Source organism: Vanacampus margaritifer, chromosome 1, assembly GCF_051991255.1.
Source record: "Vanacampus margaritifer isolate UIUO_Vmar chromosome 1, RoL_Vmar_1.0, whole genome shotgun sequence".
In the NCBI taxonomy this organism is placed as follows: domain Eukaryota; kingdom Metazoa; phylum Chordata; class Actinopteri; order Syngnathiformes; family Syngnathidae; genus Vanacampus; species Vanacampus margaritifer.
Window position 1 is genome coordinate 52,775,769 of NC_135432.1, and position 26,959 is coordinate 52,802,727.

General features: G+C 37.5%; 1 protein-coding gene across 2 annotated transcripts in view; it reads left to right on the top strand.

Annotated features, from left to right (window-relative positions):
- fndc5a (fibronectin type III domain containing 5a) overlaps positions 1–26,623 on the top strand; it is a 37,354-nt gene extending 10,731 nt beyond the window's left edge. Inside the window, exons 2-6 of one of the 2 annotated variants that reach the window (XR_013296702.1) lie at positions 12,251–12,366; positions 13,836–14,034; positions 19,110–19,199; positions 19,489–19,690; positions 22,368–26,623. Coding sequence is in view for 1 of the 2 variants with exons in the window: in XM_077586214.1 (XP_077442340.1) it covers positions 12,251–12,366; positions 13,836–14,034; positions 19,110–19,199; positions 19,489–19,622; positions 22,368–22,418 (590 nt within the window). In the remaining variant the exon portion in view is untranslated. The remainder of the gene's footprint in view (positions 1–12,250; positions 12,367–13,835; positions 14,035–19,109; positions 19,200–19,488; positions 19,691–22,367) is intronic. The other variant, XM_077586214.1, reaches the window with a different exon arrangement.
- The last annotated feature ends 336 nt before the right edge of the window (positions 26,624–26,959 follow it).

The following is a 26,959-nucleotide window of genomic DNA, read 5'->3' on the forward strand; positions in this document are numbered from 1 at the left end:
GTAGTACTTGCAATGAAAATATTTGTGACATTTGACACAAATCTTACAGGAGGGTGGGTTTTATGGGAAATGTGCCTTCATTGGCTACATTTCTTTTGAACGTCAGCTCATAATGAGTCCCGTAAGCAAGATTCAGACAGCCAGTGGCTGCATTCATATACAGTATAAAAGTACAACATAAAATGCACAGGTGCAGTCAGTGAACGGTGCGATCGATTTTTGCCAGCAGCCTCTCAAAATATCCACTCCCTCACCTTATGCTCATCCGTTTTGTCTTCTTTGTGGCCATCCGCTTTGTTTTTGCAAATCATAAAAGCACGTTTTTGTGGTTAAATAAAGAATAATAAGGTACAGTATACAGTAAGGGGAGCCTCAAAGCCTGAGGGAGGTTTTCCGTTGTAGCAAGTCAGTAGAGGTGCGGTGCTCAATCGCTTGGTCCACTTTAGTCATGTTCTGCTGCATCGCTCGGTGTGGATGGCTTTAGCAATCTCTGTGTCTTAATCGAATTATATCCTAGTTTAAATATGACCTCGTTCTTGTTTAGATCATCAGAAAATGTTGTTTACATCAATGTTCCCCATCCTTTTCTGTCTCTTCAAAAACGTGGGCCGATCTTTTAGTCTCCGTCATTGCAGAAAATCCAGCTTCGGTGTCTATTCAGAGCCTTAATTGGGTAATTATTGATTGATGTCCATGTTAATGTGGCCACTTGTTGCCATCTCTAATCTGTGCAACCGTCTACCTTATAAAGCTATCATATTAGTATGTAACTCACATGAGACAAATCAATAGCAGGATGACCGAGTTAAAAGACACCGTTGACCAATTTCACTCGCTATCTTGCTTGTGTCAATTACCAAATACTTCCACACACTGGCCAAAAAGTCTGTAAGAACATAATAGCCAGACTGATATTGATAACTTACAGATATCCTAAAATACAGCAAAACCAGACAGAATTCTTTAGTCACCCCATAGCATGGTGCTTAAGTATGCAAGCATGCATTCCGTAGCATATCTAAATTATTGACCTGATGTTTAACCATCCAAATGATGCTCATTAGCATGTTGAAAGCATCGTGACTTTTATGTGAGCGTGCAATTGTATTTTGTTTGCATACATACGTGTGTGTCTGTATGTGTGTAGGTGCGTGCATACATATTCACATTCATGCAGTGACAAGGACAAGCACGTTTGCCAAGGTCTCTTTTAACACACGTGAAGGCAATCTCCGGGTCATAAAACCCCGATGGTTCTATCATGGCACATTAAATATAGATGAGGTGAGCGGCCTTGTGCACTGAATGTGTGTTAACCCCCAAGAGCCAAAGAGCAGCCACAGCCCACAAGCCTCTCGCACTCAATAACATGTCAGCAAATGGAAATAAGCAGCTCCATGCCGCTATAGGACGTGATTCTCAGTCATCAATTTTGGCTAATTTATGGCTCGCAATTTCACTAAGGCTTTTATGACTTTTACACAGGGTTTTATTTATTTTTTCCGCAATGTTTGTTCATGCTGTTTTCATACACCCTCCTCCGTGCAGTTGGCTTAATCTAGCCAGGCTTGAATGGGAAACTCAGATTTTGCTTGAACTTTGACACTTGAAAGTATTTTATCCTGATGCTGCACTGAAAAAATTGAAATATTAGAAAAATGAATCAAACCATCACACTTAATATCTGAGCTTTGGTGCTTTTTTCGGTGCTGGATTTCACTTTCCTTTCTTTTCTTTGGTCCTTCCTCGGGTCTCCTGACGGCCTCACGACTCTGACTGGAAGTGTTCGGTTTAGGTGAACGGTATGGGATTTTTTTAATAGGTTTTAGGTGAACTAATGAATACACACTCACACACGCACATACACATTCTCACCCACATACAAAATAAAATAAAAATAAATAAAATAAATATAATAAATAAAATAAATAAAATAAATAAAATAAATAAAATAAAAATTTAAAAAAAAAGAGAGCAATGATGATGACATGTCAAATCGGTAAAATTACTGAATGAACAATACTGAGCTCTCCAGAAGAAGAAAAAATAAAAAATAAAAAAAATATCTACGCTTTGACTGAATTGAAATAATTTAGTGCAATATGAAATGTTTAATTTATAATAATCCTTCCAGTTTAACTTGAAAGTAAACCATTATTGAGAAAGATTATTTTACTTTATTATTTAGCAGTGCAGTAGAGGAGTGATCTGCCAAACAATTCTGACATTTGAGCTTCCATTTCCTGTGTGGGGTTTTGATGTTCTCCCCGTGTTTGTGTGGGTTCTTCTCTGGGTGCTTCCTCCCACATTCCAGCTCCAGCTCACAAACGACCCTAATGAGGATAAGCCAAAAGGGAAATGGATGTATGGATGCATTTTTATTTTTCAAGGAGCTAGGCACCTTGACATTAAATCCACCCAGCCTGCCTTTTTCTATCCTAGCTCTTTCTCTCAATTATCTCTGCAGTCATTATTTTTATTTTGCTGAAAATGCCAATTGGCATGACATGCATTGTCATGTGTGCTATTTTCAGCAAACTTGTATTGTAGACTGCGAATGCGTTCCAAATAAAGGAATAGCCCTGGAATTTCATTGTCACATGAGTTCGGTACAAGCATGACATGTCCAACAGTTATTTTAACACTTTTACAGTATATTGTTTTGTTTGTCACAGTTGGTACGTTCTTTCGAATCCCCGGGTTACATGGATCTGTTGCTAATTGTCAGCCAACCAGAATGCAATGTGCCTATCACAAACAAACAAATGGGTACCGTACACATATTTTGGTACACTTGTAAACTAAAACTGTAAAAGGAACCATAAGGAAATGTAAACACGAGGCTTATGCCTGTCTGTAAATATCCTGGCCAACACGCAGCCATGAGGCTGAGTTTTCCTCGCAGGCTTACTCATTAACATCCCGGGGAGCAGCACACCACACCATGACTTTGAGTAATGTTTTTCCAAGGGTAGTGGAGCTGTAACAATCAGCAATAGCTTCTCTTGGGGGCTGATAGAAGCCGAGGAACCACCCTGCAAGCTTTTACGACCCCTTAGCCTCTCAACCACTGAGTGGGTATTAAAACAAAACCGTTTTCTACCCTGAGGGGCCTCAAGTCAACATTGAACTATAATCAGTGAGAGCAACAACACAATTTGTACTTACAATAACATTAATAACTGCTTGAGTTATTTGATTAAATTTCTGTCTTTCTAGCGGTGAATTTCAATGATTCGGTGCAATCCAAAAGATCGGTATGCAAAGCACATAGTCAAGGATGCCTTTCAGGAAGCAAATTTCATTCAGTATAGTTTGTTTGATACATTAATGAACATAGTGGTAATGCCAAAATGATATTCAAAATGTGATGCAATCATATTGTTGCTTATTCCGAATAAATATTCATTGTGCCTGCAAAGCAATCTTTAAATTGGAAATGTACAGATACCGCCAATCTAGTGAGATTTAATGTGAAAACTGTATCAAAAGTTCTACCTTTTAACATGTAGTACAATAATGTTCAATTTGCATTCTTCCTATGGCTGATGTCATGGCTAATAATCATAGTGTGCAATTAATGTTTCATGTAGCCGCAGAAAGGCAGTCAAGCAGAAGCAAAATGGACAAGCTATGATCTTAACTCATTCACTGCCATTGACAGCAATAGACGTCAAAAATGTATTTGAACTATTTCTATTAGTTTAACATTTTTTTCCCCATTTTTGTTAACAAGAGTATGAAAGCCTATAATTATTTTTTTGGGACATTTAGAACAGATATAAAATTTGTGATTAATTGTGAGTTAACTAGTGAAGTCATGCGATTATTTACAATTACAAATTTTAATCACCTAATGCCTCTAATTTTTGATAATCTTTTCTTAGATTTTTTTTTTAAATAATCTTCTTTTTTTAAGAAAAGATTATTTAAAAATTAGGGGCGTCAGGCGATTAAAATTTTTAATCGTAATTAAACGCATGACTGCACTAGTTAACTCACGATTAATCACAAATTTAATATCTGTTCTAATACAATAAAAAAATTCTAGGTATTCATACTCTTGTTAACAAAAGTGGGAAAAATGTTAAACTAATAGAAATAGTTCAAATTAATTTTTGACGTCAATAGCCGTCAATCGCAGTGAATGAGTTAATGTGTTTTAAAAACAATCTAATTACATTTGCCTAAAATACACTTCATCAATCCAAACACTGAACAATTCAGTGCAGTGCTCAGCTATGGCCAAGCACTTGTTTTTTACTTCACCAAATTAGTAGATGCAGGTGAGCTATTCTGTTATTCCTTCGGCTCAGAATTCTTAGTTTGAGACGTAACGATGTCAAGTAAAAGCCAAGAAAAATAGTTCAATAGAAACAACAACAAAAAAATCCTAACAAATATTCAACTGGAAGCAATAAACTCAAAAGAGTAAATGGGTGATTGTCTCCTTTGTGGTCGGCATAGAGATGAGGAGGATGTTCATTAAATAATCATAAGCTAACACTGTATTCATGTTCCCGAGGTGTGTTTGGAATTTGTAACTTCCTCTCCTTTGCTGTCTATAGTTTCATTGCGATGGCTTCTCTAATGAACAGCCATATCGAAGAGTTGTCACCCTTGACGCCACTCAGCATGGAATAGACAAGTAGCTGCCATGGTGAACAAACACACTCACCAGGATATCCAGCATGGCGGCTCAAAGTCACAGCCATATCTCACGGCGATGCAGACAAGTGCGCTCAGGGAGAGTTTATGAAGATGTGTTTTATTAGAGCTGACTGTCATGTGGATATTTAAAGCCCGTGGTCACTGACAGCACTCACTGTCTCTTATAGCGTAATAAAATGGGTGAAAGAAGTGGATAAAGACATGAAAGCAGTGAGTGGAAGCTTTAAGACTGAGGATAGCGAGGGTGTTTGTTTTTGTTTAGTTTTGTTTTTTTAGCTAGCGAGCTGTATAGACTGTACAGTAAAGTTAGGGTGACCAGATGTCCTGGTTAACCGGGACAGTCCCAGCCCGAGTGGTTTTGTCTCACTTTTACGCAGGTCCCATCCCGGTGTCAAGCCAATTGTTTGGACCACATGTATGTCAATCACACACCTGTCATAGCAATTTATATAATAAACCAAGTAAAAATCTGCATCTAATCGCTAGCAGGCATGTTTTCGTCATACCGGAACTAGAACTACTTCCTGTTTCCATTTCTAAGAATCATGGGATATGTAGCACTACTAGCCTAATGCTGCGGTCGCCGGTCAGACCCAACGCAAGCTGAGCTTTTCTGACGGTATATTTCCAATGTTACAACGCGGCACAGGTGCGAGGTAAACGGAACGGTCAGCTTCTGCCGGGACCAAGCAAAAAAGTTTGGATTATGGTGAGTGTCAGTGCATTGACTTGTTTAGCATTATTGAACTATCAACAAGGTAGCATTTAGCATTACAACCACCGGTCTACAGATTAACTAGTGATTAAATTAGTTATTGAAGTGCATCTTCTGTTTTAATTTAATTATAACTGTTTTGATTTAGTTATAACTATTTAAAATTGGACATAATTGCTTTGATTTACTTAGTATAGTTCTGTGTGAGAATTCAAATGTTGTCAGGGGGGTGGCTTTCTCTTTTCACATTCCTGAAATGGTGGGTGCAGAGCGAATGTGTTAATTAGATCCCTTTGTTCTTACTACGAGGTCTGTCTCTCTGAAAAACAACTCAACTCTCTTATCTGACTTTCTGTGTACCATGTGACTATCTGGGAGGGATTCGGAAGGATAAAAGAATATTAGGGACGAGTAGAGGGAGGGGCGTCACAGATGAGGAACGAGTTGGAGCCGCATGGCTGCATCTTATCTGTCCACAAGCTTGTGATAATAAATCCTTAAGGAAAAGCCTGAATTCACCGATCTCATTGTCTGTTTTGATAATCAACATCATGAACACAAGAAAAGTAAGAAATCATCTTACAACATTATAAATAGTTCCTGGTGAGAATTTATTGTACAGGGAGTCCTCGAGTTACCTTGTACGCGACCTACTTTGTTTCAACTTTACGGCGCCCGTGCCTCGTCCGTAACACCTTCTTTTTCGTTAATTTCCCACAGTAATCACGGCATTTTAATATTATTTAAAGTTGTAGTGTTGTTACCTCCGGCAACGGGCATCCATCTTGCAGGTCGGTTCACCATCAGGCGCGTCACATTTTCGTGTTTAAGTTTCCATTAGCTCCGCTTTGCCGTCCGTCACCAATGTATGTCCATGCAAAAACATTATATTGGTTGTAATAGTTGTTCCGGCATCAAATATGTTTTTTAAAATTACTGTACAAAGTATGTTGATGTAAATATCGACTTCAACGGTGAAATCCGAGTTAAGTTGATATTCAGGTTACAGCGTAGAAACGGAACTCGTCCGTAACTCGAGGACTCCCTCTATATTATATTGTAATTTATTTCTTCTTCTTTTTTCTGTTTTTATTATATTTCAATGAAACTGTATGCACTGTAAGTTTTTGACACACTGTAGCCTATACATTGGCTTCACTGAAGAATTGATGAGTTTCTTTCTCTGGTGCTCTCTGCATTGGTAATTTGGTCACACCGAAACTTCTTGCTATCATTGTTATCAGTGTTTAGTTTGTTTTGACCCTAATTAGCTCATTCACTTGATTTGAGATCTCGTTGGACTTAATATTGGCAGCTCCAGTCAAATGATTGCCCAATGCCCTCCTAATAGCTGAAATCAACGACTTTTATCTGCTTCATTTGTATTGCAATAATTGGCGAATTGAATCCAACTGGCTAATTAACCTCTTTTCAAGGCCCTGGAAACAGAATTATTCTGCATAAAATGCAAATTGCAAATGACACTTTTCAGTGACAACTCTAAAATAAAAGCAAAGTTTAGAGTTGTATTACAGCTTACTCATTTTATTTCAAATTTCTCGTGGTAGTGAATGAAGGCAAATACGTATAATTTTAAGAAACAGTTGTTGGTTTTTTTGCATACATTTTATAGTCACATAATCACTTGGCCTAATACACTAAATTACCCAGCATAAGACAAACTCATTCTGCAGTAAAAAGAATGGTGAGCTTGGGAGACGTAGGGTACCATCCAGACTTGTATCAAAACCTACGAAATGCATCCTTGGCCTGCTTTTAACCTGCCATCTCTTGGCTCTAGTAGCAGAGAGACTGCAGAGGCGGACGTTTATCTTGCTGAATGCAGCAGGTTGGTGTTGTCTGCAAAACTCATTGGTCCGGGGTTGACTGCTATTTGAGCAATCTATGCCGCACGACCACAGCTGCAAATATCTTCTGTCACGTTTGATACATTCATGGAACAGTCAGCGGAGTTGAAAAAGCACATCGATTTCAGACCAGACTTACAGCACGAAATTTACTGTACAACTTTCGAGGTCTTAGAAACTCCATCCATCTTGAAGGAGAGGACCAAAATAGTTTGGAAAAGGGCAGGTACTTGAAAGGTGTGTTACAATTTTCATGTAGCTCATCAAATTGCGTGCTCCCTCTAAGATTGTGTGGACTGTTGTTGGGCATTACATTTTGCATTCAATCCATTGCATGCACTGAGAAAAGAAATGGCTGAAATGACCCAGACATAAAGATAAAAGGAGTTTTAATAGGCGATAACAGCATGATTCTTTCTTGTGACTAGCAACATAGCACTTGGATCATTCAGTAATTTTAAAATGACATAGCAGCCTTTAAGATACTCTATTTGGAAATGTAAAATCAGCTATCGCAATTTGTCTGAGGTTTGATGAATCACGTGACATTAAATTAATCTACTTGCATATGCTCCGACCAGAACATGCAAAATGAACCATGCATCAATTTTGCAAGATGCAATCCTTATTGCACATGGTTAGCAGATCAGGTTTGACGTCTGTTTGCATAAGCAATCAAGTTTGAAAACAAAACTTTAAATGGAAAGATTCAAACATGGCACCCAAAAAAATTGAGGGGAAGGCATTAATTAAGTAAAAACGTCATGACACAGGTGATGCCTACACATTTGTAAATCTTAGTGCAATCGGTTATCAAATCTAGATTGTTGAATTTTGATCAATTACAGTTATTTCTCAAGATTAACAAACACACAGACACGCATAGTCATTTACACGATTAAAGTTATTGCCTCTGAAGTGTAAAGCATTTCTCTGCATTACTGTTGCTTTCGCCAAAGCAATGGCGGAATTCTCAAATAACTTCAACACACAGATGGCCTTGAACAAGAAAACAATCTCACAACAACATACTTAAAATGAAAATAATTTGAGTAATCCTACTACTATATTGTACTATTTATTGGAATAATTTTGTTGGTTCAGTTAATTCCCATTTAAATGCATCAGTAATCACTTTTGAAGCAATGTAATTATCACAGTACGCGTCCCAAAGTCCCAATTAACCAGGTGAAGTCAATTCAAGCATAACATTTGCTTGCTGCTGTAAATGACAAGGCAGACATTCTATTCCAACTTTATGAGCAACAGTGTATTTGTTTTATAGCCAGGCATTATGTGCTCCATTAAACGTTTAAACTTTGTCGGAAGGGAATCCTTCCTGTAGTATACAATGATTCATAAGGATACACGCACTGGAGTGACAGTCACTGCTGACAAATTGGTGGTTTCCATTCAATAATTTCATCCAGTAATGCATCAGAGATGCTTTTTCTACCTTCTCCGTTGGCCACAAAGATAAAATGCATGCAAGCATTATTAAGATTTTAAAGGGTATAATATGACTTAAATTGTGTTTTATTTGAATAGTCACACATCAAACAGCCTGCTGTGGACTCTCGACCAGTCCGGGGGGGTGTACCCCGCCTCTCGCCTCGTCAGCTAGAATAGGCTCCAGTTATCCACAACAATCAAAATGTGATTATACTTTTGGTTTATACAAATGTGGTCTGTGGCCCAATGTTGGTCCGTTATCAGTCTATGAATATGAAGCATGACAAAAATTATTATGCCTAACTATGATTCTGTCAAGTTAATTTTAGATTAAAATTTTGATTTGACTCAATTCACACGAAAGTCTGAGATTCTGGGTCTGAATCTGGTGTGAATGTTCATTTGTGAACAGTTTTTGTATCCTAACTGTTTTGTTTATGAAGATATTACGCTGGAAATGATGTCACAGTTGACTGCAGATGGACAAATGACTCATGACGGGCTCATTGAATCAAAGGAGAGGATGGAAGGAATATTTTGAAGCAATTTGGAGCCACACATTTCACACACACAAGATGGCAATGGTTTTCTGCAGTAATTATTATATAGTATTGTATAGCTAAAGTGGTGTGCAACTTGTTTTTGACTAGGCGCCAGCATAAGGGTCCTTAACCTGAAAAAGTTTTAAAACACTAAATAGACCAAGCTATTGTTATTGTAAAACTTTTAGGTGAGACATTGCAACAGACAGCATTGTTATTAAGGCTTCCAGCGACAATATTCTTTGGCAGTTGGGCATATGTGTGCGTTGGTTTGGGATGAGGGACCGGCGGGTAGAGAATAAAAAAATTTAAAAAAAAGAATCTGCAGGCTGCAATACTAAATCTACAGAGTTGGCCTTTAATATTACATAAGGTCCCTGTTGGAGTCGCAGTCCCCGAGAGGACTCAAAGGTTAACTCGCTGTGTGTGTTTTGAGATGAGAGCACAATATAGACAGAATAAAAGAGCTGAATAATGAGTTTGATTTATGACTTCTCAGGTCCCCTCAGGCCCCTTCCGTCTCTGGGACTTCATGGGAGGTGACATATAAATAGATGAGAGTAAGCAAACGCAAAGGAAGTTGAAACATAAGAGTTGCCCATGATCAAAACATGTAGCTGGCCCCTGCTTGTCATCTTCTCTTATCCGGGCTATTCATCGCAACTTCAACCGCAAGCACTGTGGAAACAAGTAGCACTGAAACATGCTGTGGTGGGTTTGCTGGCAAGAGTCTGAATAAACAGTGTGTGAGTTCACGACATCACCAGCTACAACAACCCGCCCATTAATTACCATCAGTGTAATTTGTTAACCTGTACTGTACAATAACTCATCTGTGCGCTGGCTGATGATGTTTATATCCTAATAAAGACAGCTGAGTGGCCTCATTGAAAGTGACCACTTCTTCTTGTTTCTATTCATCTTACTCAGACCTCAACTCCAAATATCTATCAATCCTGAAGGCCACAGTCGTATATGAGTGTGTTGCAACATGATGATTAGAAGGTGTGCGCATTATTTAAGTTATTCACTGCCATTGCCGGCAATAGTTGTCAAAAAATCATTTTAACTATTTATATTAGTTTGACACTTTTTACACTTTTGTTAATAAGAGTATGACGCCCCCCCCCCAAAAAAAAATTATATTGTACATTTAGAACAGATATTTAAAAAAAAATGATTAATCGTGAGTTAATTATTAAAGTCATGTGATTAATTATAATTTTAAAAAATGTAATCTCCTTTTTTATAGTAACTTATCGCATGACTTCACTAGTCAACTCACGATTAATCACAAATTTGATATCTGTTCTAAATGTACAATAAAACAAATTTGGGTTTTCACACTCTAGTTAACAAAAGGGGGGAAAAAATGTTAAACTAATAGAAATAGTTCCAATGATTTTTTGACGTCTATAGCCGTCAATGGCAGTGAATGAGTTAGAATAATTTGCAACAGTGTCACAATTTGTGACTTAAAGTTGCTACCATTCAAAAAGTGTGCTGCTGTAGCCAAGATGAAAAGTTAAGACGCATGTAAAAAAAAAAAAAAAGATGGAAACATTCTAGCAAAATAGCAAAAAGGTAAATAAATTGACCAGTAACAGTAATTACAGTACGATTACATTTGTGCAGATGATGTAGATAACCGTTGCACCCATTAAATAATAATAATAATAATAATAATAATAATAATAATAATAATAATAATAATGCATTGGATTTATGTAGCCCTTTTCTAGACACTCAAAGACGCTTTACAATGGAATGGATACATTATTCTAATTACATTTTGAGTACCAATAAAAACATAATTTTGGTCAAATAATTTCTGCATACTCACAAATGGATATATACACAGTTAATGTTTTTTTGTTTTTTAGCCCATTATGTTTTTTTAGTTCCGCATCAGTTTTGCCTTATAATAATGTAACAGGCGGCAGGTAATGACATAGAGATATGAAAAATTGCACACAAAAAAACTTTTGACACTATTTTAAGGCCACGTTTGCATCTGCATTAAAGCTTTACTTTGCCCTTCCTCAAATCAACACATGCTATTGTTTACAATGTCAAACATTATATCATAGCAATGTTATGCTTGCAGGTGTAATGGGCACCATTGTCACAATTTATGTTTCAGTGCTTCTAGCGTGCTTTCATAAATTACCATAATATACAAAGTGCATCCAAGGTTAATGGGAACATGGTTGTTGTTTACCCGGTGCGTATGCATTGTATGATGAGATGTAACAAACAGACCATGAATGTTGTCTCGGCAATCCACTCAACAGATGTCAGGCAATTTATATCACACGGATGGGGTAGTAGAATGGGGGGAAAAAACAACCTTCCAAATATTTTGTTTATTTATTATTGTTGTTTTACACAAAAAACACACACAAAAAACAGCGGCATATTAAAACAGAACATTCTTATCTGTAAAAGGTTGATACAGCACGGGATGTCTTCAGATGTTCCCAGTATGCTGTACCTCATGTTGCGTTAAGTGAACAAATATTGCTCAAATGCTTTCGGGTGTATCCATTTCATTAATACAATAAACAAGAGCAGACTCAAAAAATGGTAGCAAAGGTGATGTCATTCCTTTGCCAATGTATGGTTTTATACTTTAAATGTGTGCTTTGGCTGTTAAGTTGTTGTTGTTTTTTTACATTAAAATTACCATTTATGTATTTTTCCCTTTCCCCGTGCTTTAGGAAAAGCTACATGAGATCCATCTTACTTGTAATATGTTGGATGTCGATGTGTACATTTTTAATATCAGGATTAAAATAGGCAACCATTTTCAGATCTACACACCTAGTGTACATCATGTACACTTTGCGTCTTCTTTAAATTCAGATGATAAAAAAAAAAATTGTACACACATTGTTACTATTACCGGTATATGAGTTTTACAACAGAGATGAGACAGAGCTCAACTTTGCTTTGATTTTACCCTTCAGAAGTTTAAAAGAAAAACTTTTGTCTGTTTGCAGATACCTTGTCCCCCCCTGTCAATGTTACCATCAAAGCGGTGAAAGCTAACTCTGCTCTGGTGACATGGGACATCCCCGAGGGAGATCCTGTCATTGGCTTTGCCATCACACAGCAGGTGATTAACACACAGATACCACAAATGCTGCACACACATGCCATTTTGGAGATTTTGGATACTCGCATGCATGTACAAACTATTCAACGAGACAATATAGACCGTGTAATTAATTCCTCAAGCCACTAAGGTTCATTATGGGCACAAGCGAAGAAGTCGAGATCTCGTTTGAGTGCTTTGAGGAAAGAGTGTCATTTGTTTACTGACATTAAACGTGCATTGCTCAATTCACACACAAATGCAGAACTTCACTTCTCACACTATTTTACAAACATACATAGACTCGGGGCAGGTGTGACTCCGTTGACAACAGGAACAGTAACATTAGTGTTTTAAATCAGCAACAAAAAACATTCCTGAAGTAGTGGGAGACTTAGCTGACAATGAAAGATAAAGTGGAGCAAAACAGTTGGAGTGACCAATCTTGACTTTTTTTTTTGTCTTGGTGTGACTTGCTTAGCGCTTTTCCACCTTTTAAAAAGCGATACATGAGACTCACTTAGCCATTTTCAACAACACAAACTTAATATTTTGTCTAGAATTAATCTAATAACTTCATTATTTTTTTATGCACAGTTAATTAATACCTTAAAACACACATTTTGCCACTTGCTTTTGACTGAAAATGACATCACAGGTGCTCAGAGCTCAGGTAATGACCAATCACGGCTCATCTGTTTTCCAAGTTTGGTCATGTGACACTCGCAAACTGGGCCATGATTGGTTGATCACGCATGAAATCCTTTTTAGTCGACAACAGGAGGCAAAATTTGTTTTTAAAGGTTAACTTCTTACTGCTGAAAATGGCTAAATGAGTAAAGTATCCGTTTAAAGCACTTGACACTGACTTCATATTCACTTACTGACGGCGCAGCATCAGGAGTAACTTGGGGTTCACTATCTTGCTCAAGGACACTTGGACATTGACACAAGGGAACCAAACAACCTTCGGGTTGAGAGAAAATTGAACTTGGACTAAATTTTGTTCCAACCCAGATTTGAACCCTGGTCCACACACTAGTCAAATGCTGTAACCACTGGACTATAAGGGACTTTTTAACAAGATTATTGAGTGTATCTTTGGAAAATTCAAGATCATTCAAAAGACCATTTGGGAGGTCTGAGCTTGCTAATGTTAAACAAGATGGATGGCTCACAATATCCAAGCTAGTTTATCCGAAAGGTGATTGATTACATTAACATCACTTTAGTGATCCTATGGAATCTTCTATTAGGGAAGAGACACGCTGGAAAGGTAGTTAACTGAAGAATTCAGATTCAAATAAACTGAGGGGCATAGCCTAGCATCTGAGATTGATTATTTGTCTAAATAGTTGGCCAAAAGTTTTAATTATCATCTTTCTGAGAAATCACTTTTCAAGCGTGTAGTATAATTTAGTCTCGGCGATGCGCGTTCTTCCAATATTGACCATTTTCCCACAAAACTCTCCTGTATTGTGCGCCAACAGAAGAAAGACGTGCGTATGCTAAGATTCATCCAGGAAGTCAACACCACCACACGCTCCTGTGCATTATGGGACTTGGAGGAGGAGACCGACTACATTGTGCACGTCCAGTCCATCAGCATGTTTGGGACGAGCCCGCAAAGCGAACCTTTACGCTTCCGAACACCGAAGGAGGCCGAGACTCAGGTTTCTAAGAATAAAGGTAAGGTGGCACAGATAACATGAATCAATGCAAAAATGCTTGCACCACATTTTTGTGTTTGTTCGTGAGCCACAAGGTGCAGAAAGAACTTGGCCTCTTGATAATATCTTGACTGATTTTGTCTAAACAGCATAAAAAATCAATATGCACACAAAGCGTGAAATGGAATTTCACAACAGAGTGCTCTACACTGCCAAGGGGGCGTATTCTTCATTCTGTATTGACGTGCCTCTGCAGGCCACCTTGCTTGCAAGCAGCGCCACTGCACAGTAAACCAAAATGGGGGTGAGGGGGGGAGCATTTATCAGTTGCCGAGCAGGGGAAGAAGTTGGAGCTGCAAGGGATGGTTAATCAATGTGCTCTTCGCTGAAGCCTTATCTATAGAATTCCTCCTCATCCTCATCTCAAGTGTGACACTCCGCAGGACTCCTCCCCGAAATTGGAGACAGAGAGTTTGAACTTCTTTCACAGTGGCAAGATAGTTTGGAATACAAATGGAGTACCATCAATGGTGAAGACTGAACGTGCACGCTTTCCATTCCTGAGGCATTAACTCTGGAAGTGTTGTTTTAAGGGTTCTTGCTGCAAGGGAAACACATTTTTAAAAAGCAATAACTGGACAGCTTTTGGAATGAGTTTCATTCACTGTAGCCTGCTGCCTTGCACACATTTGTTTGACACTGATGGCTTTTCCCTCAAAATAAACAACTCTCTTAATTGACACGTCAACTCCAAAAGCAAAATATATATATACATATATATATATATATATACATAACGACAACAACGTTATTGTACCTTGAAAATAAGCTCATTGAAGCCTCTTAAATATTTATAAGCTTATTTGAGAAAGCAGAAATGCATTCCCATTGTACAGATAAAGTCGAACCTCCTACATTTCTCATATTTTGCACATTTTCCAGCCTGGTAGGCAGATTGATTGTACTACAGATAATTCCAGATCACTTTACTGTTCTGCTTTTGATTGACAGAAAGATTACAAACCCCAGTTGTGATGAATTTGGGATGTTGTGTGGAACGTAAATAAAAACAAAACAATGTGCAAATCATTTCAACTTATATTGAATTGAATAAACTACAAAGACAAGATATTTAATGTTTACATTTGTAAACTTCATTGTTATAAGATTCACAAATTTTGCATTTGATGCCTACAAGTCAATTAAAAAAAGCTGGGACAGGGGCATGTTTATCAGTGTGTTACATCACCTTGCCTTTTAACAACACTCAAGAATTTGGGGACTGACAACACTAATTGTTGAAACTTTGTAGATGAACTTTGTGCTGAAAACAATCCGGTCCTGGTCCTTTTCCTCTTTGGCTTGAAGGACACGACATCCATGATTTCCCAAAACAATTTAAAATGTGTACTCGTTAGACCACCATTTTTCCACAGTCCATAGCCGATGAGCTTGAGCCCATGAAAAGGCACCACTCTTCAACTCTAAACTAATATAATCACACAGTTTCTTGCTTGCAATTGGGTTGCTCCTTTTATACTCAATCATGACACTGCCCTTTTTCCAATCAGCTAGTTTATCTGTGGAATGTTCCAAACAGGTGTGTTTTTTTTTAACATTCCTCAAATTTCCCAGTGTTTTGTTTTCCAAGCTTTTTTGGAAAATATAGCACGCATCCCATTCAAAATGAGAAAATAATTGCTGCCCCACTCCAAACAAAACAATAACGCTCATCATTTTGATCATTAAATATCTTGTATTTGATGTATATTGAGGGTTGAAGGTTGAAAAAGTTTGTATTCCGTGTTTATTTACATTTTACACATCCCAATTTCAGTGGAATTGGTGTTAGTCGTCACATTTTTATCTTGACAATGTGAACAAATTAAGTTTTTAGTCAGTTTCACAGAAAAGTGTCCTGTTAACGTTTTATAATGTCAGAGAAGAAAGGCTCCACTTCTCCCCAGATCCCAACTGGCAGCGTCCGTAGGGCCGATAACCAGAATATAATATGAACCTGAAATATGTTCTCAATTTTCTTCAGTCTAAGCTTGAGGGGACCAAAAGAGGTGAGAGAGAGTTACAGAAAACAAAAACATGACCAACCTCAGCAGAAAACATGATGTGATAATGAATGTGTTTGAGTACGGGCAGGCAGCACGAAAGGGCAAAAGGTCAAATGTTGTAAACTCACAAGAACATGACAAATAGATAATAGGCCTATCATCATGACACATTTTTCAGGATATTTCCCAAAAACTGCCATGATAAGCTATTATTTTTTCCCTTTTATGCAAATGATAGAGTGATGATACTAGAGGAAAATTTATTAAAGTACTGTACATGCACAGGTAAAACATTTTCTATCAATCCCAGCGCTGTACATTGACTGGCAGAAAAATCAAATGTTCTTTTATTGGATGGCACAGGGTATAATCAAATTGTGTATCCAATTGTTGCCATTCATCCAAGAGAATGTCATGGCTCCCGTCAAGCACTGTATATTATCAGCTTTGTGTTGAGTTAAAAAAAAAAAAAAAAGGCACAGATTTAACACTGAGTACATTTGTAACTAAATGCATACAAGATCATTATTTCAGTATTCATGCTTTCGGATATTTTTTGTTTGGTGTTTTTGTCAGAGCAAATGTGGGAAAATACTGATCTAATAATTACTCTCCGAAATAAAAGCTCCTGTAATGAAATGAGTCTGATGCACATAGACTGACGTGTTTTCATGAATGATGTCATCTCATGCCAGCTGTAATTTTTCCAATGCAAGATCCGTGGTATGTAGAGATCTTGCATTGGAGAGATACAGACTTGGGTACACTGGTCTCGATATAAATTCTGGCACTCGGAACAGGTGCCCGTTGCCATTCTCTTTTAGTTCCTATAGGGTGTATCAAATGTTCACAACACCCATAATGCATAAACAAAAAATGAAATAGAACAAAAATAAACTAGAAAAATTCCCGCGGAAATTTTGAATGGGACTGCTGACTCTTGCAAGGTGGAAAGACGCATGTAATACTTGTAGCAATAGTAGTAGTAGTAGGACTTTTAGTAGTAGCAAGTACTTGTAGTCATAGTCGTAGTAGTAAGTAGTAGTAGTAGTAAGTAGTAGTAGTAGTAGTAGTAGTACTTGTACTCGTAGTAGTAGTACTTGTAGTTGTAGTAATTTTAGTAGTAGTCAAATGGCCAAGATGGCCGCCGACCCAGGTGGGCGAGGAGGAGAGAGTCCTTGGCGTACCTAAATTAATGTGATTATTATGTTAATATGAATTAATGCAATACCTGTATATAAAATTTAAGATCTATGAGTTAAAGAATATGAATTAAATTTCTGCTTATTTCATTTCAATGTACTGTTTTTGGTACCAAACATGCCATAAGACTGAATCCTAGGCTAGGTCTGTCTATGAATGCGGCTGTCATAGAACAGTTGAGAAAAGCCAAACTGTTAAGAGTTGATGAAACTTTATCTTGGTCTTCGCACATCGATGACATTGTGTCGAAAATGAGCAGAAATATCTCAAATATTAGGAGTACCTGCTTGTTAAATGAAACTATAGTTAAATTGTTAATTAAATCTTTAGTCATGTCTCATTGGACCACTGCCCAACAGTTTGGTCTAGTGCATCAAAACAAGCTTCAAATTATTCAGAATAGAACGGCTCGTTTGTTCCTCTGTTGTTCAATTAGATGCAGTATTGACAGCATGCATGTCATGTTATTTTGTTTTTAAGAAAAATCTACATTTCAGGTAAACCTGGCTTCTTGTTTCTAAGTTTTAAAAGCTAATAAAATAAAAAAAAGCAATAATTGGAAAATGAATTATGAATGATGTCATATCACTTTGTATATAAATGAATTATGTGATGAAATGTGAAAATTGGTAGTGATTGATGTTGATTCTGATTTTTTAAAGAATTATGTTTTATTTGTATTTTCTGTGGGGACCCCTGGAAGAATGGTTTTCATCAATGTGAAAGCTAATGGGGATCCCACTTTAAACGATAAACAATACTTTTTTAAGGTTTGGTTTAGTCCGGTGCACTGTAGCTCCATTTGAAAAAAATATATATTTTTCTTTCCTTTCTTTTGTTTGGTCCTTCCTCGGGTCTCCTGACGGCCTCACGACTCTGGCTGGAAGTGTTCGGTTTAGGTGAACGGTATGGGATTTTTTAATAGGTTTTAGGTGAACTAATGAATACACACACACTTACACGCACGCACATACACATACTCACCCACATACAAAATTAAAAAAAAATATTTATTTATTTAAATTAAATTTAAAAAAAAAAAAGAGAGAGAGAGCAATGATGATGACATGTCAAATCGGTAAAATTACAGAATGAACAATACTGAGCTTTCCAGGAAAAAAAAAATAAAATAAAATAAAAAAAGATTTTTCCAATGTTCATGAATTCTTGTGTTGAAGTGATTTTGCTTGCATTAAATGAGCTTTTTTTTTTAAATTATTTTATAAGAAGCGTATTAAGGAGCAATTGCAGAAGAGACAAGCAGCTAACTGCTCCAGGTGAACAGGCTTGGCCTTTTAGTTGTTGTGTTTTAAAAGTGTTACATCTGACCAGTTTGGCCAGTAAAACCAAAAAGGATCAAGAACCTCAGCACCCCTTGGGCATTTGTGCTTTGATTAGTTAATACTGGACAACAGAGGCCAATCGATGCAACAGAATTGCTTGTTTCTGAAAGCTACTGGAGCATGGGGTGCACGCTTACCACGCTGGGGCCTCAAAATGTCACCCGCTGCATTTAATAAAGGATGTGAGGGCAGCACTCTACTCTGTGGTGAACTTTATATCAAGCCTGTGACTTTGACAACATTCAGTCATGGCAGAAAAGTGGGGGTTGGTGCTCAAGGACACCTTGGCAGTTGACAGGATTCAGACTATCATCACGACAACAAGTCGTTGTCATTTCTTTAGGGTTAAAAATTCGGACTCACTTTCCAGAGGCTTCAAGATCAGTGCAACTCACCAGCAATGATCACAAAAATTGGAAATGCTACAGACTCCTTAGCATTGCGCACAATTTGACAAGTATGTTGCCTTCTAACTCTCACAGACGAAGTAACGATGGAGGAAGTGGGCCAGACCAACCAGTTGAGGGCGGGGGAGCTCATCATCATTGTGGTGGTGCTTATCATGTGGGCAGGTGAGAATCATGTCAAATACTATCCAATTATAGAGATTGCCTCAGGAATTCTCTGTGAATGTTGAAAGTTGCTCAAGAAAGAAATTAGGACTGCTTTTTTTGCATCACATTTTATATCATTACCATCTTCAGATACCATTTTTCTTTCACTTCTCAAGCTGTCACACCTTCCCTAAAGTCATCTCGCACTCAACATTTTACACTGTTCTGAACAAGCTGCACATTTTGAATAACACAGCATAAATGTATGGAATGAATTCATTAAAAGTTCGGCTGCTCTTCTTCGCAGGCGTGATCGCTCTCTTCTGTCGCCAGTATGACATCATCAAAGACAATGAACCCAACAACAACAAGGATAAAGCCAAAAATTCATCGGAGTGCAGCACTCCTGAACACCCGACAGGAGGTCTGTTGCGCAGTAAGGTATAACCCACCCACTTCCTCCTCCCCCGAGGTGCCTCCCCTCCCCCCCACTCAACAGCGCCGGGCAGGTGAATGGTGCCGCCCGCTACAAAACCTTTTCCACTTGACATTCATGTGCACTCATACAGTGTTTCTCAATGTCAAACAAAAAAGTTGCCACGTCATTGCCGCAAGTGTTTACGATTCCTACAAATGTCTATTCTTTATATTCCCTTCCACCCGCAATAGTCTACGTTACGTGTGCTTCATCTTTGAGGTAATGATGCATAGCGAGCGAGAAGCAGTCCCAAATTGCATCGTAAGTGGGGGGGGGGGAGTATGTGAACCGTTTGGAATTCTTACATTTCTGTATAAATCAGTCATAAAATGTGATTTGATCTTCATTTAAGTCACAATAGACAGTTTTATTCAGTTAATACCAGAATATGTGTCCGTCACTGAACAAAAAGGTGGAAAAAGTACATTGATGCTTTGGATTTTAATTAAAGTCAGGTCTCTGTCTGAGCCACTCTAGAAGGGATATTTTGTACTGTTAAGTGATTTTTATTGTTGACTTACTCATTCATTTGTCATGAGTCATTTTGTTTATTGCATCACTTTGCCTCTGTTAAGCTTCAATTGGGAGACAAATGATCTTAAGTTCTCATGGTAAATGTCTTGACAAACTTGGGAATTCATTTTTCGTCCAGGTTGTGAGGTAGCAAAACAGTCCCAGACCACGATGCCCCCTCCACCATATTATATAATTTTTCAACACATTTTTCTGTTCCTTCCAAACAACTCAACTTTTGCTTCGTTTATTGTTTTACTTATGATAAATTTGTCAATAGAGATGTTAAAATGTGCCACAGATTATTTGAGAGTCTTTAGCCGACACTCTGGGGTTCTTCTTCACTTTTGAGTGTCTGCACTGTGTTCTTGCAGTTATCTTTACATGAACTCGTTCGTAGGGAGAACAGTAACAGTGCAAAATCTTCAACATGGAACGGATGAACATCAGAGCTTTTAGAGATACTTTGTAACCCTTTTGCGCAAGATGACCATTTTTAGTTATAAGTCTTCTGAGATGTCTTTTATGCAGTTTTTCTTGAAAGTAGCAAACTCAAAACTGGTGTGCAATTGCAATCTCGCAACGTTGACTGGAGTCATGGTTGGCTGACTCCTGACTGATTAGCTCTTGGAGACAGACTTGCATACTTTTTCCACCCTGCACAGTGATTATTTACGTTCCGTATCTAATAAAAACATGAGTTAAATATGTGGTATTAATTTAAGGTGATTGTGTTTGTCTGTTGTGACTTTTGTGAAGATCAGATAGCAGACACAGATTGACAAGACAGGAGTCGAAGAGGAGTTGAGTCAATAGTTTACTTATAGTAAATACTTATAGTTTCCACGAAAAAGTAACAACGCTTATTAACTCATTCACTGCCATGGACGGCTATAAACGTCAAAAATGTATTTGAACTATTTCTATTAGTTTAAAATTATAGATATGAAGATATAAAGATATAAAATTTGTGATTAATCAAATGAGTTAACTATTGAAGTCATGCGATTAATTACAATTAAAATTGTAATCGCCTGACGACTAATTTTAATAATCTTTTCTTTTTTTGAAAAGTGATTATTTTAAAAACGACAAGAAAAGATTATTAAAAATTTGGTTTTTGAAAAAAGATTATTTAAAAAAAGAAAAGATTATTATAAATTAGGTCGTCAGGGGATTACAATTTTTAATTGTAATTAATCACATTACTTTGATAGTTAACTGACGATTAATCACAAATTTTATGTTTGTTCTAAATGTACAATAACAACTTTTTTCTAGGTTTTCATACTCTTGTTAAAAGTGGAAAAAATGTTAAACTAACAGAAATAGTTAAAATGAATTTTTGACGTCTTAAGTCGTCAATGGCTCGAAAGTTAATGGCTCAACCGGAACATGTTTTGATACATTGCATCAGATTTTCTCCTCTCAAACTGGAACTGGGAGTCAGAAAAGTGTGAAAAGTGTGAAAAGTGACATAATGGGTTGTGGTCATCATCAGCTTTATCCAAATGCTGACTAACATGTCATTGGTTCTTCCCATTAATAAATGTGCCCTGCTAAATTACGAACACATAAATTCACAAACTAGCTAAGTGACTAAGCAATTAACAACCACTAACATAAACAAACTGAATCATAACAATAGGGTTGTTATCATGCATATTACATTATTATGTAATTTGTTTTATCACGTCAAATTAATTAGTCCCCTTGATTATAGTTCAAATATTTCTACATTATTTGAAGTTGCCGCTTTGAAGGGAAAATTTTAGTAACACATTGCGGAACTTTTCCCATTTCTGTCCTTCACTGTTGAGAGTGAATCAAACATCTTCTGAAGGACCAAGGAAATTGTAGCGGAAAGCATACTTGACATTGACAAACACTCACAGTGTCATCTGAACATCAGCTTCAGGCTAAATTGAAATATGGCTGCAATGTGGCTCCATTTGTGCATGACTGCACCATTCAGCATCAAGTAGCAAACACACCCAGGCTCTTGTAATCGATGCAAACGCCAGCACTATAGTCGTTTTGCCAATGTATGCATAAGAGAAAAGCCTAAATCAAGCAAAACAAATAGCCCTTCATTGTTGAGCATAAATGCAGCGCCGAGGCATCCTCATACTCATTGTTTTATTCCTGAGAGCCGTCCAGGATCTTCAATCATGTCATCTTCTCTACTCCCGCAGTTTTCCAAGGACAACAATAGGATGCCATCTGTCAACATCATTGAAGTGTGACTGTTTTCTCTGTATACTAAAGACTTGGTGTTATCGCAAATAAGCGGGCCCTTTTAAGCGAATCTGCTTGTCAGGATGCATCGCTTCCATCTCCTCTGCTGTGGGCCTGCCAATGAAGCAAAGCTTGCGGGACTCCGGGGATTCAGGAGCATCTTGGCCAGCCTGAGAAGAGACCCCACAGTGGGGAGACTGCAGGGAGAGTTGAGCGGCAGCGCCGTGCTTAACGACCACCGTACCGTGGGGGAGGCGGAGATTAGGGCCAAATGGTCCTGGCAGTGGACAGACTGCTGATAAAGCGACCCCAAGGACCAACGTCGATAAGCAGAACCGGAGACCTTTTCATCTACTCACACTTCTGTCTTTCAGTGGGTCGTGATTTGACCACTCATATGTGGGTAGTTCCCACTGTGTTGAAATATTCCTTTGTGGTGTGATTTAATCCCATTTTCTAGATGTTTTATCCTAATTCTGTGATGCAACTTTTTTGATGAGTGAGGGTGAACAATTTATCATTTAAGCTTATTGTTACACGATGTACTTCCAGTACATTTCCATTGTCCTGGTACTTCTTACACTTCATCTAAGTAGAACGTGCTGCCGTCCTGCGGGGAATATATGTCTGGTGAGCTTGTTTCCCCCCTCAGGGAATCCAGACTGCACCTGGCTGAGTGAGGAGCAATTTCTAAAAAAAAAAAAAAAATTAAAAAGCTGTGATGATGCCATAGCAGCTTCCAAGGGATCGCTCACTGCTGACTGCTCACTGTTTGGTGTCACGTTTGGTCACATTTCTTTTCTTTTTTTTTTAACATCTCTTTGTCTCACTTGTGCTTTTAATAGATTATGATTCTCTACATTCCACATCCCGAACGAGCTGTCGTTATGTATCTTTGAGGGTGATGGATATCTCAGCATTCTGGGTAAAAAGAGGACATGACCCAGTGTGCCTCATCTATATGATGAATTTTGCAAGAGGCTTGGATCCGTCTACAGAAGTGAAGACTGCCTTTGGCCTTTGTAGAGACACTAGAGGAGATTCCTGAAGCAATAACAACTCTACACCCCAACACGTGGAGGCAAGGACTTCATATGCAATGAGGTCGAATTCTGTAGAAAAACAACCCACAAATGTAACCTCTAGGCATGCAATGTTGAGACAAATGCACATTGTGATCAATTCCCGGAAGTACAACGAGCCTCAGATGTTTGCTTTCTTGTAATAACATTGGAAAATTATGGGTTCAGTGCCAAGATTCTGTGATGAACAGATGTCATCAAGGCATAAGGGCTTCTCATGAGTATTTTCAATTCAAAATTTATATTTATCTATAGGCTATAATACATACAAATATGTTGTATTATAAACTGAATGGAAACTATAATGGCAGTATTTAGCAGTGTCTTTGAGGATCTATTGTGTTTCTTCTATGTTTTACTCTCGATGGAATAGTTGAAAGTGAAATACAAAATTAATTTAGACTGGCCCTTCAAGCAGCCTCAGTGAATTGGTTGTCTCAAATGTGTAGACACCCTGAAAAATATTTTTCCTGATTACTTCTTAGTGTGGCTTCTGGGTGAGAGCCTCTGTCCTGCCTGTTTTCGATGTCTCCCTCCACCAACACACCGGATTCGATGAACAGGATCGCTACCAGGCTTCTACAGAGCTTGCTGGTGAGCTGATCAGGAGTCAACTGTGTTGGAGGAGGGAGATTGGAAAACAGGCTCAACAGTGGCTCTCAAGGACAAGGATTCCCTACCCCTGTCTTGCACGATAAAGCCATGGTATATTACACTCAAGAGGTCAAGTCATACTTTTCAAAAGGTTATTTAAAGTTTAAACCTAGAATTTCTAATAATTATTATAAATGTACAAAGAAAATTAAGAATTGATTCCAACACTCAACTACTACAGGATATTGAGAATAATGTTTTATTTATTGATGAGATGAACGGCCCTCTATATTACATTGATAGCATATCTCATATACCTGTCATCATACTTTTCATCAAATTTTGTAGTGTGTGTGTGTGTGTACAGTAAACAGAAAAATACAGTTGCAAGATCAGACTGAGTAATGATTAAATATTTAATGTGTAAATACATTTAATATTATTGGAGCCCAAAATGAGTTATGACAATTGTCAACACAAGCTACAGTACTGTGCAAAAGTCTTAAAGCCCACTATTAGATTTGCTGATTATGTAATGCTAAAATTATTACAGTGGAAACAATGTAGTAAAAAAAAAAAAAAAATCCCAAAATGGAATGGACCCTAATTGCCAGATAACTGGCAGCTCCCTTGTTTATGCAGTTCATAAAATATGTACCTGTCCTGCTATTTACTGTTTTACTATGCTATAATTGCTTCTTACAATGATATGGAACCAAGAGGTGGACTAAGACCTTGGCAAAGTACTGTGCATTTTTTTAACATTACAGGGTGGTAATATTGGTGAAATATGTAATTTTTGTGTTATTTACTGTTCATGTCCAACTAATAATAATTGTTTCATAGCACTTATCTACTGTATGTGTTTGTATTATACATTTTGTCATTGATCTGTTTGTTGAGGTAAAACTAGTTTAAAGGTAGCTATTTACCATTGTTGGAGAAGGCTAAATATGTTTTCCCCTATTTCAATTAACTCATTCACTCTCAGCCATTTTCACTGAAGCAACCCCCTTCGCTCCCAGCTGTTTTCCTGGATTTTGACTGATTTTGCAAGGCCCACAGGATATTGTGTTCTATTGCTATAAAAACATGGAACATACCAAAAGAAAGATAAGAGTTTCTTCTTTCATCAGGAAAAAAAGTATATAGTTGTATCTGTTTTCGTTTTGCAGCAATTGGCATTAGAATATAGCTAAGTTTCATCATTATTCACAAACGTGTTGAAAACACTGGCAAAGAGAGCTTGTTGCAACATGGCCCTGGCTGATATCATACTTTGCTGCCACCTACTGGCCGTTTTTTGTAATAACTACCATTGCTCTGGGCTATCTCTTCAGGTCAGAAGCTGCATCAAAGCCTTCTGTATGCAGAAGCATAAAAAAAGTGGGTGAGGGACAATTATTAAGAACGTATTTACTGTATATGTTTTGGGGTTTAAATTAGTTAATAGGCATTCATTAATATAAACAGCAGCCATTTTGTATATCAAAAGTTGGTTTCATTTTCTTTCTTACCAATTAAATATTCTTACTGCTAAAGCTACTAGTTTGAATTTTGAACTCACTTTGATTGATTTAAACGAGACTGACTTTTCAAGGCAGATTGTCAATCCAAATTTGTTGTTTCGAGCTTCAGCATTGAAGCAGTGTTTTTGTAAAAGTTGCCACATACAATGCTACAACAAAATCCCAACCATGGAAATAGCATGAAAAATCACAAAAGACGTGTTCAGACTAATTTTAACTTTAAGAACAAGTAGTGTCTTGTAATTGGTTTTACACAATAGGTGGATTCATAAATAGATGTTTTAAAGCATTTGCTCATTGACAAATTACTCATTTGCATTCAATTTGTGTAAAGATTTACGAGTGTTCAGGTAATATGGATGTATTTGGCTTGAGCAGTTTGCATATATAGACACCCGTTAGCCATAGAAACCAGAATCAATCATGGTGTTGACTCAACAATCTGTTTAAAACCTTGTGGTGATGGTGAAACCTCTTCTTGAGATGCTGGGACTTTTGCTTTAAATGCAGCCAACCTACATGCTTCTCGAACAAGTGTTTTGTATGAATTTAAAAGTGTGTCTGGAAACAAAGTCACCATTGAGACAAATCAGCCTGTTTCAGTCGTGAACCGAGAAAGTGAAGAAGCATGGTTAAGGGGAAAAAATTGCTTTATTAATCCTAACATATTTCTATTTAATGTATAAAGTGTACATCAGTTGTTGCTTAATGAGGGCTAGCATGGTTTAATTAACGATTATGCACAAGGTTACACAACTTCAATTATGAAGTGTTTGGTGTGTGCTTACCTGTGTTTGCTTAAAATAAAAAGTATCAAGTATTTTCTCCAAATAACTGTCTCAATTTTTTAATGTGTAACAATGTTTGGTGGAGTGTAACATTTTTCTAACGCTTTCTGTTCATAGGGAAGCAGTTGTGGTGCTCAGCTTATGGGGAAAATGGAGGTGCATGAATCCAAGATAATTTAGTGAATAATACATTTGAACCTTGGGATTCACTCGGCATTAACTGTCAGATTTCTCAGCACAACTGAATCTGATAAATAATAAAAATGTCAACAAGTACTGGCCTGACGTGCTGAAAATATTTTATTTCGTCTCAATAATGCTATACTCATATTGCATTTATGAGGCAAGTATTTCGTATGATTTAGGTTCAAGGTATTTTCCTCTATAGTTTTTTCTTTTGTTTTTATAGTGCTTACCGACTTTTGGTGAACGGGTGAGCCTATCACAGCTGACTTTGGACGAATGGCGGGGTACACCCTGAAAAGGTCGTCAGCAGGGCAAATATAGACAAACAACCATCCACACCTAGGGACAAGAGTTTTCAATTAACAAGCAT